The 20,517-nt window shown below is 38.9% G+C and overlaps 1 protein-coding gene across 4 annotated transcripts in view; it reads left to right on the top strand.

Moving 5' to 3' along the window:
* The window catches only part of BDNF (brain derived neurotrophic factor), a 53,452-nt gene extending 34,604 nt beyond the window's left edge, over positions 1-18,848 (top strand). For 2 of the 4 annotated variants that reach the window (XM_015586433.2, XM_006907989.2), the window contains exon 2: positions 15,180-18,848. In XM_015586433.2, coding sequence (XP_015441919.1) covers positions 15,201-15,944 — 744 coding nt within the window. In that variant the 5' untranslated portion in view covers positions 15,180-15,200 and the 3' untranslated portion in view covers positions 15,945-18,848. The remainder of the gene's footprint in view (positions 1-15,179) is intronic. The other 2 variants (XM_006907988.2, XM_006907990.2) reach the window with 1 other exon arrangement.
* Positions 18,849-20,517: the final 1,669 nt, after the last annotated feature.

Raw genomic sequence — 20,517 nt, 5'->3', positions numbered from 1 at the left:
GGAGCATTTTTAGAAGTGTTTGAAGTTTGCATCTCATTTTGGAGGAAAGTCGGAGGCCTACCTGTGTGCAACAGGCACATGTCTCCAACAGCTACACTGAAAACCAAGAATAAAGCTATCTTTTTGGATCATTTATTTCACGTGGGTCCTGCGTTTGTATTCATGTCCGTATTCTTAAAGTTTGCTCCCATATATGTGTCCCTAATTTCCCTGTTAAGCTTACAGAATTTGCAATATATTAGTTGGAGATGACCACATATGGAGTCATTTAATTGCGTATCTTCCACTTCAAGTCTTTCTTTGACAACTTGCTCTTGTTTTCTGTTTATGTTTAGATTCCATCTTTTGGAAGTTTTCTTTCCTTCCCACCATCTCAGTCTCAGGGACTTTGGGGGAATGAGTCTCATTCCCCTCCTATGTTTAGCCATGGTCATCCCCCAGGCTGGTGTCATGTTTCACAACAGTTGTTTGTAGAGTTGTCCTTTGCAATTTACAGAACCCTCTTTCATGTATTGATGACCCTTGGCAAGATGCTGTGAGTCAGGTGAGACTAGAATTCATCCTCCTCATATCACAGAGCTGAGGCAGCTGAGTCTTTAGATCGTTTTACCCATGAAGGAACACCTATGAATTGGCCAAAGTTGTTGGTAAAAACTCACAGATCAACTTAGTAGTAAGTGGGAAAGGCAGACCAGAACTTGGGACTGTCCTCTATACGCAACTGTCCTACCTTGTACCAGTTTCTTCCAGGGAGATGTCCTGGACTTCTTGATCGTAGCCACCACCAGGACACAGCAAAGGAACTGGTCAATCTTGAGTGTCTGTTGCATCAGTGTGGAAGAGTCTTTGAGGCCAAAAGTGAAGCCTCTAGGTTAAACATATTTTAACTTAATGTTTCGATAGTTAATTTATTTACATGATCCCAAAATCAAACTAATAGTAAAAAGTCTACGCTGGGAAGCCTTGCCCTGCCTGTTCCTTGCCCACCCTTGTTTCACGTGCCACTTACCATCTATATATGTGGTCATTTGTATTAGTGTCATGTGACAAAAGATAGTATGTCATACATGTACTCTTCTGCACCTTGCTTTTATCATAGTATCTCTCAGAGAGTTTTCCATTTCCGAATATGGGAACTAACTTATTCTTTACAGTTTCATGGATTCTATTGTAAGTATGCACTATAGTTAATCTACTTTCTTGTAGCTAGAAATTGGGCTATTTCTAGTATTTTTGCTATTAGATCTCTTGTTTCAATTAATAACCATATATATAATTTTGTACATGTGTACCTACCTGTACCTCTACATTTATTCTCAGAAGTAGAATTGCTGGGTCAGCTGGAAAATTCATTTATAATTTTGATAATATTTATTGCCTAATTATCCTGCAAAGGGCTTGAACTGTTTGTACTCCCACCATCAGTGTATGAGAATGCACCAATAGAGTACCTGTCAATCTGAAAGATGAGAAATGGGAGGCAAATGTCTAAGTGATGCCTCAGTCTCTTACCTTGCCCCTGGTTTGCAGTGAGAATACTACACAGTTTCAGGAGCTGGTGCAGGCATCAGTTCCAATGGAAATAATGTCTCACTGTGGCCATGGGCTTACTCCAGCTCTGGTGACACACATGGATTGGACCCATGTTGCCACTTGCTGAATTTCCTGCAGTGGAAAGTTGAGCATGCATTCATTATTCACCTAACTAGCAATGCGAGATCTTAAGAGCACCACAGTGTTTATGGGAACAGAAAAGGAAATTGTACCACCACAGTGCTCTTGTGTACCAGGCTTTCAACCCTTGTTTCCCAGCTGTTAACATTATTTCTAGGATCTGAGGTCAAGAGATATATCCTAAATCACAGAGGAGGACTTGCTAAACTTCAAACTTTTACACCCAAGGGGGAATGCTCTTTTAAAGAATGATTTTGCACTTCCTCCAAGATTTGTAATGAAAAAATTAGTACTTTATAGGATAAATTAAAACTACCAGGGTACAATGTCAATGTTGAACTATAACACAATATTGCTAGACTTCTCCCTTAAAGTTGCCAGGCAGTTTCCTGCATTATACAAATAGGGCATCATGCAAAAACAAAATTTATAGCCTAGATAACAGCTCCAAATTTTGAAAAGCATATATTCCAGGCCACCCTCATATAACTCCATAGTCTCATTGAAAAAAAATTGATTCTCAGTCTTATTTTTCTCTGAGGACAGGACACTCTGTTTAGGGGAAAAAAAAAAAAATCCCTGTAGTTTCACTGCATAGAAAAGTGTAGTAAATGGAGCCTGGCAGAGTAGTTTTCAAACCAAATGGACATTCTTCTTTTTCCTAGAAATTTTGTCAGGGCTATTTTAAAAAAGGAAAGCCACTCCTCTTCCCCCGTATGGACTAGTTGCACTTGGAGAGTTGCGTTGATGACTGTATCTGGTCTACAGGAGAAATAATTCCTAGGCATAAGGGTGGACTGCCACAAGCTAGCTGACACATCACTGACACACACGCATTTTCCTTTGTTAGTACCTGTGGAGGCTTTCACAACAGGCATTTCCAGTTTTGTTTTCAGGCTGCTTGCAGTTGCTTCTCTAGAAGTCTGCACTCTTCCAAGGGCTGACTATGGCCAGAAGCAAGGTGTTCTGTCTTTTGTGCCATCATCATCTAACCTACCACACACATTCAGGATGTCAACCTAGCAATATGTTTTGCATCAACTCAATCTGGCTCTGGGGTCCATTTTGCCTTTGCTGCTCATGCCAAGGGCCTCCAGGTACCAGTTTGGTGGCAGAAAACCCACGTGAGGTCTCCACTCCATGACCCTTGTTCCTTTGGCTGTTTTGACTCTATTGCTCTTGTTGTCACAGTCTGTGAGAATTTGCCACTCTGTCCATGCTGGACCATCTGTTTTTAGTGGTCCTGACTAGTTATCTGAACTACTCCTGAGAGTAAATTTGAGATTGTCTTCCTGTACCTTTCTTTTACTTACATCTCAGACTCTCAGCTCTATTGAATAATAACAGAACAAATGGAATGGGTCACAAGTATCAGGCCTCCAGACTTTGAGGGGATTAGATTGGGGTACTAAAAAGGAAGATTTTATGTCACATGGGTCTTGATTGAAATCATTCTTATCAAGTGGAGTTGACACAGGTGTATTTGGCAGTTGTGGTTACTGGTCTGAACAGCATGTGGCATTGTTCCAGTAGCCAAAGAGATCTTCTCAGGGCATGGAGGGCCGGACATTGTCTGACATTTCAACCAGATTATCTTTGCATAGTTTTGACACTATGCCCTATTAAGTATGCATGTATGATTGGTACCTTGAGGGAATAATTTAATATTGGGAAGAAGGTAGTAAAAAAAATTAGAGTTACTGTCAACTTCTGTGGACTTAGTGTGCAAACAGACTGCTTATCAGGAATGATCATTTGGGGCTTTGCTTAACTAAATAAGAAATTGGTGCATAAGGTCTGCAGGATATCTCGGCCAAGTAGACCTCCCTCAAAATATAAGACATCACACCCACATCTGACCCCATGTGGAAAGAGGCATGCAAGCCAGCCCTGATTCAAATTCCATTTCTACCACATGCTGGGCGTATGGTCTTGGGCAATTTACTAAACCTCTCTGAGCCTCAGCCATCAGTAAATATAGATAATTATTTACCTCATAGCTAATAAATGTTAGCTATTATTTTTAATCATTTTTAATACAAAGAGAACTTTAATATTATTTATCCAGCTTCCCAGAGCCCCTTCTAACCCCCCCCCCCCGCACCCCGTACACACCACCATTACAGCCACCAATAACATACTTATTTATAGTTACTATGTAGAACACAGCCTTCACTTCATTCACACCACCATTACCACCACCAATAACATACTTATTTATAGTTACTATGTAGAACACAGCCTTCACTTCATTGCATAGACAAACATATTGGTGTTTGAGTTTGCACGTCTTCTGTAGGAATCAGTGTTTAGTGAGAAAGGATGGAGATGAACAGATGTTCTCAGAGCCCTGATACTCATGGAACCGCAGAATTGAATGATTCCATATAGGTGCATGCCATTGGCTTAAGTGATGTGGATATTTTCTGGCCAGCCATATGGATCTTTTGTCATCTGAGATGTTAATATTTTCCTTGCATTTTATAGTAGCTCTGGATCGCGGCCAGTGTCTTGACTAGGGTCCACATGGCTCATGGTACACAGGGCCCGGAAACTGTCTTATGTGCTGTTCAGATGAACAGTGACGCTTAGAAGAGCTGGGGGCTGGGCTGGGGAGTGATCAGGGGAGCATGTTCAATTATTTTTGTTTCTGCATTAAGCTACAAATAATGAGCGCTTTCCCGTGCTTTACAGTAAGTAATTAAAAGAAATTATAGAGTTGAATACAAAAATAACCCGAAGGACAACTGGATGTGTGGAACCACCAGTTTTCTCTGTGTGTACAGAAGGTTAATCCTCCTTAACGCTCAGAACATTGAGTTTCTACAGAAAGGGTGGCATGTCCACACATGTTTTGGCATCTACCCACGCGCTTCTGTATGGTATGACTATGCATCCCAGAAGAAGGGCTGTGGTGTGTGCATTTGCACTTGAGTGGAGTTTAACAAACCGATTCCTGAAAATGGTTTCATCAAGGTGAGCAACAGAGAGCTAATAGCCTTCTCTTGCTAATTTTATTTTTCCCCTAGGATTTCTTGATAGTAGTTTTAAAAGGAATGCTATTCTTTTGTTTCCGGAAGCAACTTGTCTTTCCAATTTCTCCCCACACCTGTTTTCACCTCTCTTTTGCCTTTTTATATTTAATGTTCTATGTACTCAGAGGATAGGGTCAAATCTAGAGAGGTCTCTTCAGGTGAGAATTATCCATCTCATTCTCATTTTAGAGCTTCTGAAATAACGACATCGAAGCCTTCCAGTTTGGACCTACCTCTAATTATGTACAGATATTCGTTCTATAATGGAAATTGCTCAGGTAACTAATTAACCGCAAGAATACATTGGCTATGGAAAATTTCAGGAGCACCATCTGTGGAAAAACTGAGAAGGGCATGCCTTTACCACAACTCTGGAGTCCATTAAGAATGTACTGTGAGGCGACAGTGTCTAGTGGGTGTTGGCTCACAGCTGTCAAAATTCCCATAGCATCTCATGGCAGGAACTCTTGAGGGTCTAGCAACACCCTAAAACTGACCCGTTGATTTAAAGTTGCCAATTCTAAAGAAAGAGGCTGAAATAGGATGGACTGGTCTTAACTCTCTTTCTTTGCTTTGTTTTATTTTTTAATTATTGTTCTGGCATGTTCCCAATCTCTGCCTTATGGCAAACTTATTTTATAAAAGGGGATTCCCTTTATCCTCTGGTCTCAGAGAGTTTCTGCATGCTCTCCCCTTAGGGACAAAGAATGCTGTTGCAGCAGCCTTTCATTTTTAAATATGTTTTGGTTACAGAGCACGCTTTTTCCTGGATCCAGGAACTTCCAAGACAGTGCTCTGCTGTGCTTTCATAACATCCCCTGTTAGTAGGTGCGCCTTGTTTGTAATTGGGAAGAGGCCGTCCCTTGGCTGTGTTGACATCTGTACTATGTGGGACTCAAGGTGGAACCTGATAATGCTTGGGTCGCTGCCTGGGGGAAAGGGTTTAACCCTTTCATTTCTGTGACATCTCAGGCTCACCCATTTGCAAATGGTTTAACAGCAACACTAAGAAGGTTCCCAGTAGGAGTCATTTGCACTTGTACTGATGAGCTTTGTGACTTCTTGGTGTTTGGAAACTAGCTGTCTTTGCTGTTCTTTGTGTAAAAAGCCTAAATAGTGGACCAGTCTCCAATTCTGTTTATGGAACTACCCCATCAAATCCCTCATAAAGTTGTGGAACTAAAAAATGTTGATTCTTTGGAAAGTTTTCCTTTTTCTTTCTTCTTTTACCATTTTCGGTACTTCAGTCTTCAAGTAAATGGTCCCAAATGTTGGAACCCAACTGAAAAATTGGGTTTCCTGCTGGATACTTTATTGAAGTAGAGACAGTTTATGGTCGGATAGGAGATTTTGATGCTTGATTCTTACATGCATATATTTTAGGGTTTTGTCATTGTTGTTGCTGCTGTTGGGGTATTTTGTGAGTTTCTTTTCTTTTCTTTTCTTTTTTTCAATTTCATGGTACTTCGTAGGAGATAGCTGGATCTGTTTTAGGACAAGTGCAAAATAAGAAGTCTCCATTGAGTGGAAGAGTCAGTTCACCCTACCTATCTTTGTTTTACCATTTCAGGACAGAAAGAACTCCATAAAGGTCGGAGACCTCTAACTGAAAGTAATATTAACGTGTCTGGAAATCTATCACCTGCTGTAGCTGGCCATTTCCAGTGTGGTTCTGATTGAGAGATGTTAGGCTGTGTAATTGATCTGGGAGGCCAATTATGCTTGTACTTGCCTTGTAGCATTAAGATAAAGTTAAGGATTGACTGGAAGTCCAGATTTAGATTAACAATACTCTATAAATTCTCATTCAACCAATCATATTTCTGGTATCGTACACTTTATGGTATAAACGCAATAGCGGCAAAGCCAGTGGACATAAGGGAACCTAGATTTTGCTTAATACCATTAGAAAAGCAAAAATATTTTTCCACATAATAAATGTCCCAGTGAAATAAGTTGAACCAAGGAGGAAGGATGACAGGTAAGCCCATGGCATGCTCAAAATGTACCACAATACTTAAGCTGACTTTAATTCTCTCATTTCCTTTCTCTTTATCATTTATTCCAGGGCTTCTTGCCTTTAATAAGTATATGAATCACCTTGCAGTATGTGAATCCTGTTGAAATGCAGATTCTGATTTAGTGGATCAGGTGGATGGGGCGGAGGAATGGAAGCTGAGATTCTGCAGTTCACATAAGCTCCCAGGAGATGCTAATGCTGCTGGCCTGTAGATAGCTCTTTGAAAAGCAGTCTTCATTTAATTTTAGTGCATGGAAGTTTATTCCATACCTACGTTGCCTAAAACTTATTTCAGGCCCCATAAATTTCTCCTTTTGTTGTAGTATTTTTAGTAACAAATTTGAATTGCATTAATACACTTAATTTATAAACTCAAAAAGTTACCTGAAGTTTGAGACTTTAGGTTGTATAAAATGAATTTCTTACTTGAAAATTTTCCATAAATTCAGTCTGTATGTTTAAATATAATTTAAATGTTTGCGTTACAATGATGTTTGTATCTCCCTACTCACTATTTCTCCAGTCCTTGTCCCTTTAGAAGAAACTTTTCCCCATGATTACACAGAAGCTGTAGAGATCAATACCTATCATTAAATGTGATGTACATTTTATAATTTTCCGAGTTCTTCCTTACAAGAGTGGGTCACTGACATGGAACCAGGTAGACAATAATCTTAATTAACATTACTGTCTACCATGTATAGGAATTTGATAAATAATACATTGTATTTGGAAATTTAGTAGAATGTTGTTAAATCTGACCTTTAGTTTGTTATAACAAATCCCACTTGAAATTCCAAAGGAAACAGAATCCTAATTAAAGAGGTTAGGCTTTTTAATTGAATGGTAATTGCCATTTGGTTCTTATAATCTACAAAATAGAAGTTCTAAAATATATTTTCGAAAACATTTTTAGATAACCTGCTCATTTGATATGTAAGTGACTTGTGTATGCTTGATGCTAAGACTTTCTTAGAGACTAGAGATATGCACTGTTTGGGGAGTGTTTCCTCTAAAGAAGAGGAGAAGGAGGAGGCCTGGACCTGGATAGGACCGCCAGCTCTGGGTGGCTCTAGCTTTCAGGGATTCCTCCTTGGTAACGGTAGACTAGTAGGTTTACTAGGGAAGTAGTGATGGAAGCACTTAGAGACCTTTTGATGGTGGCAGCTGTGTCTGGGCTTAGAATGCCAAGTGGAGTGTTCTCTGCCCAAACCTGGTCCTTCTGCTAGGCATTTTCTATCCATTATTCCAAAATTATTCCATCATTACAACTCACTTCACCTAATCTCTATCCTAATAGAGAATATGGTCTGGTTTTACTCTTAGGTAAGGTAGGTCTCCGACCAACAGAAAAATCCTTACTTTTTCAGGAATGGGGTGGGGAATACCAGGAGTAAGTAGAGGACTAAAGCTATAGTGCTTTCTAGTAAAGATGTATATAAATTTATCCAATTAATGATTCAGGGAAATATACTTTTTTCATGGTAGTTACATGTATATATCACTCTGGGTCTGAACTAAGAACCAGTGATTTCTCTGGCACTTTTAGTGAGGCTGAGTAATGTCTGCAGGTGTCACTCAACACCATGGATGTACTAGGGGGTCAGAGAGTACTCTGGTACGAAGGACTGTGTTTTGTAGGAAGTATAATTGGATACCCTTGGACATAATCTACATTATGATTAAAAACTACATTTTTAAAGCACTTCTTTAAAGCTTTGGAACATCTGCATTATCAGTTTTCATTTACTAAAATATTCATTAGTTTCAATTGATCAGTCATTCAGGTAAGTAGGTGAGCAACTGTATAATGATTAGCTTTTTTCTCCCCATTTTGTTTATGGATTCCAATTGCCAATTATTTTCTTTGAGGACTGTGAAGTGTTTTTGTTTTGTTTTGTTTTGAAGTCTTCTTAGCTAAGCCGTATATATCTAATTGGAAAATATTACAAAAATAATGCAGAGGGATGGAAGAAATTAGTGCCTATTGTTAAAGGCCTAGTTTTCCTTTGGAATCCGAGGTTCTGACCTTGTTCTATCATGGAAACCACAGCAAGCAGATGAGTTGATTAAAAACTCTTGTCCTTTCTCCTCCTGCACGAAATGGGGATAATTATAGTTACCTACATCTCTAGGGTCCTATGAGTCTTAACTACTTAATATTTGCAAAGTGTTTGGAGATCTTTGAATTAAAAGTGCTGAGTGGAATCAAGGTTCAGTGTAATTATAACTGGAATGAGAGTTTATATTCCTGCCTTCCCTCCACCTCCCTTTGTGCTGTCCTTTCGGCCAACGTAGATATTACTCAGTTACCACTCGGCCCACTGCATTTCTATCTCTTTCTTTTTGCAACTCACCTCAGCCTAAAAATGAATGAATGAATGAATGAATGAATTGATTAAGTTAAAAGATATATCTAATCCCTTAACCCCAACCCCATACTTAAGTAACTAACTACTTAATACAGGGTCCCCAACCCCTGGGCTGAGAACTGGTACTGGTCCACGGCCTGTTAGGAACCGGGCTACACAGCAGGAGGTGAGTGGCGGGTGAGCAAACAAAGCTTCATCTGTACTTGCAGCTGCTCCCCAGTGCTAGCGTAACCACCTCAGCTCCACCTCAGATCATCAGGCATTAGATTCTCATAGCAGCACCAGTCCCTGGTTCCAAAAAGGTTGGGGACCGCTGATTAATATTTAGTTTTAAAGCTCATTAGCCACTAAGAATTAAATCAATGAATTAATTTGTCTCTTCCAGTCTATCATTCTTTTGGTTCTTCCTACATATGATGATAAACTGGGATTCTCAAACCATTCCCCTGCTCGGAAACTCTCACTGGCTGTTGCGTGCCTGTAAGGCAGGTCCAGACTCCTAAGTGTCACTATCAGCCTTCCAAACAGTCATTCACTCTTATTTCTCACTGTTCCCGTGCCAGAACTCTTCTCTCCAGAAATGTACTCCGTGCCTTCCCACCTCCATGCTTTTAGCCAAGCTGCCGTCCATCCACTGGTGTTTTTTCTAGATATGTTTAAATTCTTTCTATCCTTGCCAGTCTTCTTCACAAAGCATTTTTCATTCTCTAACAGGATGTAACCTCTTTCTCTTTCTCGAATTTTATCTATACTTTCCCTGGGTCATTTCTACCTTTATATTTTAGTTACTTACTTATGTGTACTATCTCCCTCCTAGACTATAAGACTTGAAAGTAGATTTCATGTCTGATGAATGAACAAAATAAGGCTAATGTATGCATGTAGTGAAACTGGACACAGATTAAAGATTATATTGATTTGTGAGATTTCATTAAAGTGGCCTTTTAATAAGTTTGCATCATATATGTTAGGAATTAAATATTATTGATAATTTCTTCAACATTGCTATTATCCTTGTAGCTTACAGAACTGTCTAAGATGAGCAGCCATATCTGTAAACTGTGTTTTCTTTGATTACATGCTCATTGACAAAACCCAAGGGGACCAGGAACAAAGCTTGTTTTGGGTTTTTTTTTTCCTGTATGCCTGAATTACCCATACTGTTGTTTAGTTCCCCTTCTTACCATTTGCCATGGAAACTTGTTTCTAACCTGTCTAAATTTTTGCAAAACTTTCTTTTATGGGAAGATCACAAGGTCTAAAATTCCATTCACTGATGTAATCAAGCCTTATGGTGGAAGGGTCTTAGAGATCACGATTAATCCAGTACCACAAAGTAGTAACTGAATGGTGGTGCCTTTTAAAAGTTGGGCCCTGGGATACATACAACTGCTGAAAACTGTGTCCATATTGTATAAAATCTATCTTTGACTATGCTTTGTAGCACAGCCTCTCTCTTCCCTGCAGTCAAATATTCTAAAACTGGCAAGATGTCCAGATGATAAAAACTTAGACAAGAAGGTAGGTGACCTATTAGCTTTGTGATATCTGAGAGGTTATTTTACCTCTCTGAACGTCAATTGCTTCACCTGTGTAATAGGGATAATAATATCTGTCCTGTCTCTTTGCAACAATCAAATTAGATGAAGCTTGTGAATATTCTGTAGTCTTTTAGACAAATGCAAGTTATTACTGCACAAGGAAAGCATGCTAATCTTGTTGAATGTTTAAGTCATGTTTAAAATTAATTTTTATTCCTACTTTGTTGATTTCCTTTTTAGCCCTGTATACTATATTTAATGTTTTGAGAGTGGGTCTAAATAAATCCTTCCTAGCACTTTAGAGATGTGTTGAGTTGATTGTAATTATACACTATTGTAAGCCTTAGAGCAGAATTAGGTAGCACCAATGAATTTATTATGTATGAACAGATACATGGATGAATGGCCTTAGCAATATTATGTATCCTCTTTATGTTTTGTGTAATAAAGATTTACCTGAAGGACTAAAACACGAGAATTGTCATGGAAGCTCTTAAACTTTTATGATTTCCTAATACAGTACTTAAAAGTATTGAAGAGATTAACCAAAAAGAGAAAGTTTAAAGACTGAAAATTCCAAATTTTACTATTATGATTATTACTGAGTACTGTCTAACTCTTCTATTGATGTTAGAGCTACACAGGCAGTAGTTGTAGTGTTATTTGCATTTTAATTATTCAAGTAAAGTTTTACCCTCCTAGAGAAATTTAAGAGATTGCTTATGGATGATAATTGCCATCCATCAAATTTCTTACAGCTTATAATTTTGGTTTACCACAGCCTATACTTGATCTAATAATTTCAGTGAGTTCACTGATGCTTTCCAGATGACATCATGAAATGATGTCAGAACTGTCTCTTCTCATGGTTTAATAAACTCATCAGTAGGTTTTTACTGGGTACTATTACATTATTCTGGGTTAAGCATTATTAGGGGATCAGCAATGACCCATTCCCTCACTGAGCTTATCATTCCACTGAGGACTGACCATAATTAGCAATGCAGTTAACAACTGAGTAGGAATGAGTACTAAATGAAATGTGATATGGAATTTTAAAGGATAAGGAGTGTGTGCTGGAGTAATTAGAGAAGGTATACATATATGATTTAATGCTCGAACTGAGTCATGAAGAATAAGCGAGATTTAGTCAGAGACGAAGGATTTACCAGGAGAATGGAACAAGTCACTTCTAGGCAATTATGGATATGGAGTCCAAGGACTTTTTCCTGATCAGAGCAGAGGTGATGAAACATTGAGTAATATGGAAAGTTAGCTAAGTAGGGTGAGACTACATTTTGAAATCAGATAAATGGTTTTGTATAAGAGAATAAGATGAGAGTGTTTGTCAGGCAGTGGTCATTGGAGCTGAATGGAACATTGGGATGTCAAGTATATCAGGGGGATGTTTCAGTCACACAGGAGATATTTAGGGCTGAGCCAAGAAAATGGATGGAGAAAAAAAAAAAAGGATGCATGGGAAATGTTTTAAAGAGAAAATGAGCAGGGTCCTCTCCATTGATTGGATTTGAAAGCTATACAAGAAATGTATCATTAAACTGGATTTCAAAATTTCTAGCCTGTGGCCTGGGTGGTTCAATGTATCTAGAAACCATTGTCAGAAACAGAAAAATAACATTGTTCACAGGAAGTAACCCTGTTCCAACAATAAGTATTGAGTTTGATTTTGGATGCACTTGACTTCAAGGCCTAGTAAGTGAGTAGGCAGTTAGCATTGTAGAAGTATCTCTCAGAGAGCAAGGCTGGGGATGGGGTTGAGCTTTATCACCAGGTGATTAGTTACTGAATCCATGCAGATGTTCTGCTTTGAGGGGTGCCTGTGGTAGGCTTCAGGGTGAAAGCCGAGTAATATTTACTCAGATGCCATCTGTCCCTCTGAAACATTTGCTTGTGGAACTGATGAGAAAATGATAAAGTACTAACTACTTTTTTAACCAAAAAGTTATTAATAAAAAGATAAATGAGACCAGTGAAAGGGAGGATGAACTTCTTTAAGTCAAGTATAAACAAAGGGTTTCTAAAAGACTCATTACTCTGGTAGTGATAATAAAACAGTTTTCTAACTGTGGTTTAAGATACCTCAGTACCTTGGGCCATTTTAAGCAGTTAGTGTGGGGACTTAGTAAATGCTTATTAAACTTACTCTGCTTCATTAATTCTAAGATGTACTTTTTTTTATTAATATTTTTAACCTCTCTGAAATTGGGTTCTTACAGTTGTCACTTTATTCTTGTTGGCATTGCAGCCATTATAATATAGTTGTCATTGCCTTAACCAATTTATTTTGCTTTATTTTTTACGTACATGCAAAAGTTATATGTGATAAATGCATCCAAATAATTCTAAAGAAAATCTTTTCAGTAAGTATACAGTGTTCTAAGTGATAAACAGTTTAATTGGCTTCATTCTTTATAATGATGTGATTTATAATGATGGTATTGAAGATTTAATAAAATATGGTATTAAAAGATAGCTGATCACAGCAAATCTCTACCAGTGTGATACAGATGGCTGGAGTAAAATACTCTAAATTTGCATTCTTTCACCGACCTACATTTGAGGTGTCCCTTGGGTTGTTTTAATTTGGACTGGGAACATTAGGAGAGAGGATTTTCATTCAATGGTGAAAGTACCGCCTGCCAGGAATAGAACCCTCCTTGGAGGATCCATTTCTTTGATGGTGCAGAATCCAAAACATTCACAAAAGACCAGGCATTAGCAGAATGGGTTTGTGTTTGTTTGAAGCCTTTGTGCCCTTCCTAATCTCAGACCGTTGTGCACTGCAAGCAGTTCTGAGTGTGCTCGCTCTATGTGCAAAGTGAGTGTGAACCTACAAGGAAATCTGCTGGTGTTTGGGGCTGACAAGAAAGTCTCTTAGTGGGAGAAAATATGATATCTTGTAAAAGTAAAGAAAAGAAACATTGGGTTCTCGATACCAGAGTTTTCAGCCATTTCTGTAGTGTGACCTATTGACTGGAGATAGGTTGCCTTCTCATTCAGTGGACAGAAAAACAGTCCCTTTTCCTACCAACTGGCACAGTGTGTGTACGGACTAAATAGTACGTATGTGTCTTTTTGTAAGTTTGTGCCCCAGAACTGAAAGTAGGAATAAAGTTAGAATATCGGGCTGTGAGTGGGGGATGCTTGTCTTACTGCTAAGGGATGCGATGCTTCAGGTAAGTGATTCTGGAGTCCTTCACCATCTGACAGTAACCTTGGTTTGGTCTGTAGGTATCTCTTCATTTTGCTTGTTCATCCATTCTAATTGGCTTCCCAGAGCATGCTTGTAGATGTGGAGCCAAATTTAGAGTATAGCAACCCTCTGGCAAACAGGAAAAGATTAATTTTGCGGTGTGCTGTTAAGGGACTTCCCAGGAAACTTCAAAAGCACAGAAAGAAGTGCTGGCTGCCTATTCCAAAACATGTAATATGCCACTCAGCTTTTTAAAGGTATGATAAACTCAGAGCTCACACACACACACACAGAGGCCCCCATTTCCAATGAAAAAGAAGCTGAGCTTTCTTAGATGTGTCTGTATATGAGCCAGAAAAGCCAAGGGGTGAAGGGCTCAAAGAGTTAAGGAGATAAATGTGGATCCGCATATGGGAGGCATTTGAAATTGACTTCGATACCTTTTTAATGCTGACTTTTCCAGTTCTCTCTTAAGCAGACACATTGTTTTCATATTGGCCCCAGGCATAGACACGTCATTAAAATCAATGTGTAGAAAATGATTTCTGTTTGGAAATAAGCAAAACATTTTCGGTTATGACCACCCAGGTATAGTGGGAAAATACTGGAGCTGGGGTTGGGAGTCCCGAATTCTAATATGAACTTTCTTTGTGGCACGAGGCAAGTCCTCTACGGCCTTTGGTTTCTCCTTATCTGTAAAACAGGATCACTCCCATCTTCTTTGCTCTAATAGATTATCTCTGTGGGAGAAAAAAAGTCAAGGAAAGGGCTCCTTATAGCCCTCCTGACTTCTATTTTATTGTGCTATTCATGTCTAGTTATCACATAGCTAGAAAGGCCCACTCAGAACCCCCAGGTCACTACCGTTCCTGCCACACATTCCTGCAATAGTACCATATTGCTAACTTGAAAAAAAAAAATTACTATTACACTTGCAATTGTTGCTTAGTAACATTTCTGATTTTGTGTTTCTTGTGACAGCCTGAGCAGAGATCATTAAAAATTTAACTTACAAAGCTGCTAAAGCGAGAGGAAGGAGGAGAACTTGAAGCCACAATTTTTTCACTTGCTTAGACTCCATCTAATCTTGGGTTTATATTCTAAATCTCGGAGAAAACACTGCATGCCTCTGGTTTATATTAAACCACATACAGCACACTACTGACATTAACTTGTGTCTGGTACAGCTGGAGTTTATCACCAATACATAAAAAACCTTGACCTTGGTGAATGGCCTAGAATTACAATCAGATGGGCTGCGTCGTATCCTGCATAAGAAAGTCCTAACCAGTTTTATGTCCTATTTCTGCTTTCTCCCCACAGTTCCACCAGGTGAGAAGAGTGATGACCATCCTTTTCCTTACTATGGTTATTTCATACTTCGGTTGCATGAAGGCTGCCCCCATGAAAGAAGCAAACGTCCGAGGACAAGGCAGCTTGGCCTACCCAGGTGTGCGGACCCATGGGACTCTGGAGAGCGTGAATGGGCCCAAGGCAGGTTCGAGAGGCCTGACAGCATTGGCTGACACTTTTGAACACGTGATAGAAGAGCTGCTGGACGAGGACCAGAAAGTTCGGCCCCATGAAGAAAACAATAAGGACGCGGACTTGTACACTTCCAGGGTGATGCTCAGTAGTCAAGTGCCTTTGGAGCCGCCTCTTCTCTTCCTGCTTGAGGAATACAAAAATTACCTAGATGCTGCAAACATGTCTATGAGGGTCCGGCGCCACTCTGACCCCGCCCGCCGCGGGGAGCTGAGCGTGTGCGACAGCATTAGTGAGTGGGTCACAGCGGCAGATAAAAAGACTGCAGTGGACATGTCAGGCGGGACGGTCACGGTCCTTGAAAAAGTCCCTGTGTCGAAAGGCCAACTGAAGCAGTACTTCTACGAGACCAAGTGCAATCCCATGGGTTACACGAAGGAGGGCTGCAGGGGCATAGACAAGAGGCATTGGAACTCCCAGTGCCGAACTACCCAGTCCTATGTGCGGGCCCTTACCATGGATAGCAAAAAGAGAATTGGCTGGCGGTTCATAAGGATAGACACTTCCTGTGTATGTACATTGACCATTAAAAGGGGAAGATAGTGGATTTATGTTGTATAGATTATATTGAGACAAAATTATCTATTTGTATATATACATAACAGGGTAAATTATTCAGTTAAGAAAAAAATAATTTTATGAACTGCATGTATAAATGAAGTTTATACAGTACAGTGGTTCTACAATCTATTTATTGGACATATCCATGACCAGAAGGGAAACAGTCATTTTGCGCACAACTTTAAAAAGTCTGCATTACATTCCTCGATAATGTTGTGGTTTTTTGCCGTTGCCAAGAATTGAAAACGTAAAAAGTTTTAAAAAAAATAATAATAAATTGCATGCTGCTTTAATTGTGAATTGATAATAAACTGTCCTCTTTCAGAAAACAGACAAAAAAAAATCAACAAAAATTTGAACCAAAACATTCCGTTTACATTTTAGACAGTAAGTATCTTCGTTCTTGTTAGTACTATATCTGTTTTACTGCTTTTAAACTTCTGATAGCATTGGAATTAAAACAGTGTCAAGGTGCTGTTGTCATCGCTTTACTGGCTTAGGGGATGAGGGATGGGAGGGATCTATTTTTGTTTGTTTTGTGTTTTTTTGTTTGTTTTGTTTTTTGTTTTGTTTTGTTTTTGTTTTTAGTTCCCACTGGGAGTAGGGATGAGGAAAGAATTTCTTCTATATATATATATATTCTGGTTGATAAAAGATTCATTTGTCTGCTGTAAATTTGTTTGCAATATCAATCAGATGACTGGAAAGTGAATAAAAATAAGGCAACTGAATGAAGTGATCACTCCAGTTCCCGTAATGTACTTCCGAGGCTCTCATTCACCCTTTGGGCCTTGGTCAGGGAAAGCTTCTTTTGTCGGAAAGACCTGCCTTTACTTAGAGCACATTCTTTCCCCCCCTCCCCCTTCGGTCTCCTTTTTGTTTTGTTTTCTCTTAAGAAAAATCAGTTCCGCGCTCTGAAATATTTTACCGCTGCTGTGAACGAGTGAACAAATTTTGCCACATCGTGGCACTCATAAGCATAGAGAACAGTGATTTCTTTCTTTTAGAAGAGAAAAAAAACAACCAAAAATAACTCAAAAATTAAGATTTTTTTTTTTTTTTTACTATTTGGGTAAATCATTGTAAGGCTCAAAAAGAAAAATCATGGTAAGGCTTAAACATGTCTTGCAAGCAAAAGGTGGTGTTTTGTATGGACCCAGAAACGCCTAGATCAGAACAGGAGTCCACACTGCCAGTGAAATGAGACTGAACAGCCATATGGAGGCTATGTGGAGCTGATATATCATTTCCGGGCAGTGCAAGAGGAATTTCTGAGTGGCCATCCTGAGGTCTAGGTGGGGGTGGGGAATGGTACTTGAGACATTCCAAAAGGGAGGCTTCTGAAGGGCCCTTCAGAGGTGGCTCTGGAATGACATGTGTCAAGTTGCTTTGGACCTCACGCTTTAAGTGCCTACATTATCTAATTGTGCTAAGAGGTTCTCGCTGGAGGACCACGCTCAAGCCTACTTAACACTCTCCACCCCTGGATAATTTTGCATAAAGCTGGATTAGCCTGGAGCAGGTTCAGAAACAAATGGGACATTATAATCATGAGATCGATGTGATGAGTTACAAGATGTTTGCTACCTGAACACTTATTTCTTTGAAATCAGACTTGAGGAAACCAGGGTTTTATCTTTTGAGAACTTTTGGTAAGGGGGAAGGGAACAGGACAAGGCCCCAAAACTCAGGTTGGATGATCAAGGCTACCGATAAAAAAATCTTGTCCAGAGACAAGACTTTGAGAAGGTGTCTGCACATCCAGCACACCAAAGACTTGAAGGTGCCTTGCTCAATGGAAGAGGCCAGGACAGAGCTGGCAAGGTATTGCTCCCCAGGGAAGGCCACAGCAACCTCCTGTCTCATCCTGTCTGTTCATGAAGAGAGTCCCTGCCTCACCTCTGCCATCTTGGGTTACAAGAAGTCAAGTTGGGAGCCTGGAATAGTGGTCTTGGGAAAAATGGACTCCCCCATGAAAATTAGTGCTAAGCCCATTCAGCCCACTGCCCAAATCCGAAAGTGTCCCTGAGTATCAGAAAGCCTCAAGAAATTGCTGCATCTTAGTAGGTTGAGGGATAAGCAAAAGAGGAGATCCACCATGACCCAGGGAACGAGGGACACTGTCAGCAAGTTATTTCTCTTTGTTCAGTCTTTTCATTTAGAACGAGACTATCTTTTACAGTACCATCTGAATACCTGCCACTAGAAGAAGGAAGAATTTATGTAGCATAGATTTGTGCTGTTTGAAAATACTATCTTTGTAATTATTTTTAACATGTAATGAATACTTGGAATATCTGCTGTATGTTAACTTTTTGCAGTTTTGTTTTGAGGGACAAAATTATTTGAAAAAGAGAAAGTCCCTATCACAGTCTCAAAGTACTGCAAAAACCAAATCTGTTAAGTGGTCCAGTAGGAGACACAGCAATCGTGTGGTCAGTGGCTCTCTCTTATCCAACAAGATACATCACAATCACACGCTTGTTGGTTTATGTTGACCTAAGATTTATTTTGTTAAAATCTTTCTCTGTTGCTGTTCATTTTCGTTCCGTTTTGTTTTGTTTTTTAAAAGTCTTGCTGTGGTCTCTTTGTGGCAGAAGTGTTTCATGCATGGCAGCAGGCCTGTTGCTTTTTTATGGTGATTCCCATTGAAAATGTAAGTAAATGTCTGTGGCCTTGTTCTCTCTATGGTAAAGATATTATTCACCATGTAAAACAAAAAAAAATATTTATTGTATTTTAGTATATTTATATAATTATGTTATTGAAAAAATTGGCATTAAAACTTAACCGCATCAGAAGCCTATTGTAAATACAAGTTCTATTTAAGTGTACTAATTAACATATAATATATGTTTTAAATATAGAATTTTTAATGTTTTTAAATATATTTTCAAAGTACATAAAATCTGGGGGTTCTGGGTTTTTTCTCTTCACTGTAAAACAAATACGAAAACGTGTTTTTTTATAAATACGTGTGTTCCTTGCTTTAAGACCAACCTGACGAGTTTTAGTACTTGTACAGCCCTTCAGAGAGGATGCTTATGTCAAAGCATGGGAGGCCAGTCCTGCAGAGCTTCCAAGAAGCTCTAGGATTGAGCCTGTCTTCCACAGTGGAAGACGGAAGTGTCATTTTCTAGGACACTTGAAAATTTTCCCCTTTGAAGTGATATACTTTCATCAAGTACCAAACTGTGTATCCTAGCAACATCAGGATCCAGGGCTGGCTGGCTCTATTTGATTATCAAATAACTGTTAAAAAAAAATCAAAGTAGGTTTACTCACAGATAATGAGAATAAATTGGCCCAAATTTAGAAAGTCAATGACTGAAAAAAGATATAGAAATTCAATATTTAGAGGCAGGTCATGTACCCTCAGTTTGGAGATGGTGCCATATGCATTATGTATTTGTATCCATTGCACTGATTTAATTTTTGTTCATGGAGCCACACAGATTTTATATCACAGTACCCAAGATCTAACAGATTGCTAGGATTTCTAAAAAGATTTGCCTCTGTGATGGCTGCCAAGCCGCTGGGTAATTTAGTTAAAGTGTTTAAAGTTATCACTAAATCTTAGGGAAATAAATGGAAGGATTTTAAATTAGAGAAAGAGCCATTAAGGAAAAAAAGCATCTGTTCCTACTCTTCCGACTCCCCATTTGAACACTGTCAACCCATCCCAGAACGTGGTGAACTATATCTGTGCAATGTATCATTTCTATTTCAAACATACACACATGGTTTCCTCTTGTATTGTCTTATAAATAAGGATCAAGAAAGTCAAACATTGACTTGTGTTATGTATATGGAAGAGCAGATTGAATGAGATGAATTACTCGATCGTAATCTGTCCAGTAAGTTTGCAAAGTACTCTAAACTCTAAGGGAAACCCCTGACTGCCAGTCAAGTCATGAGTCCAGCCATGAAATCAGAACTTTGGGAAACTTCAAGGCTTAATCAATTTTCATAATTGAGGAAGACTAAAATATTTTCGAAAGGATTGAATAAAAGGAATGAGAATAAAATGTGAGATTCAAATTACTTGAAGTTAAAGGAGTTTGGTAAACGTGATAAGTTTCATTAGAAGATGAGGTCAGAGAGAAAAAAAAATGGAGGCATATACTAAATTAACCAACTTAAAGTTAATGGGAGTAGCCATGTTGTACTCTATTCATTGCATACGAGCAGTTAAACCTGTTTGATTGTTAAGATGCCTAGAAATAACCTAGATCATTGCTTTGATCTATTATTTTTCACCAATATCGATAAGCCTCTGTGGTCATTAGCAGTGTCTTTGAAGTTTTCTTTTCATTAGCCGTATTAATTTTATGAATACTATCACAGTTCTGAGTGAAAATCTGAACTAAATCTTAGAATGAATCAGTGTTAAATTATCCCCTTTTCATTTAAGTAGTTACTAGAACTGCAACCAAAAGCTTCAGGCCCGACCTCAGTTCATCCAGGACTCTGGCCGCATTAGGGCTTAAGCCTAAAGTAAAACACATATGGCTTCTCCATTTTCTCACATAAAGCCTGTTCTGTAAGTCACTTA

Source organism: Pteropus alecto, unplaced genomic scaffold, assembly GCF_000325575.1.
Source record: "Pteropus alecto unplaced genomic scaffold, ASM32557v1 scaffold71, whole genome shotgun sequence".
Classification (NCBI taxonomy): domain Eukaryota; kingdom Metazoa; phylum Chordata; class Mammalia; order Chiroptera; family Pteropodidae; genus Pteropus; species Pteropus alecto.
The sequence above is the reverse complement of the archived record's forward strand: the minus strand, read 5'-3'. Positions and strand labels throughout refer to the sequence as shown.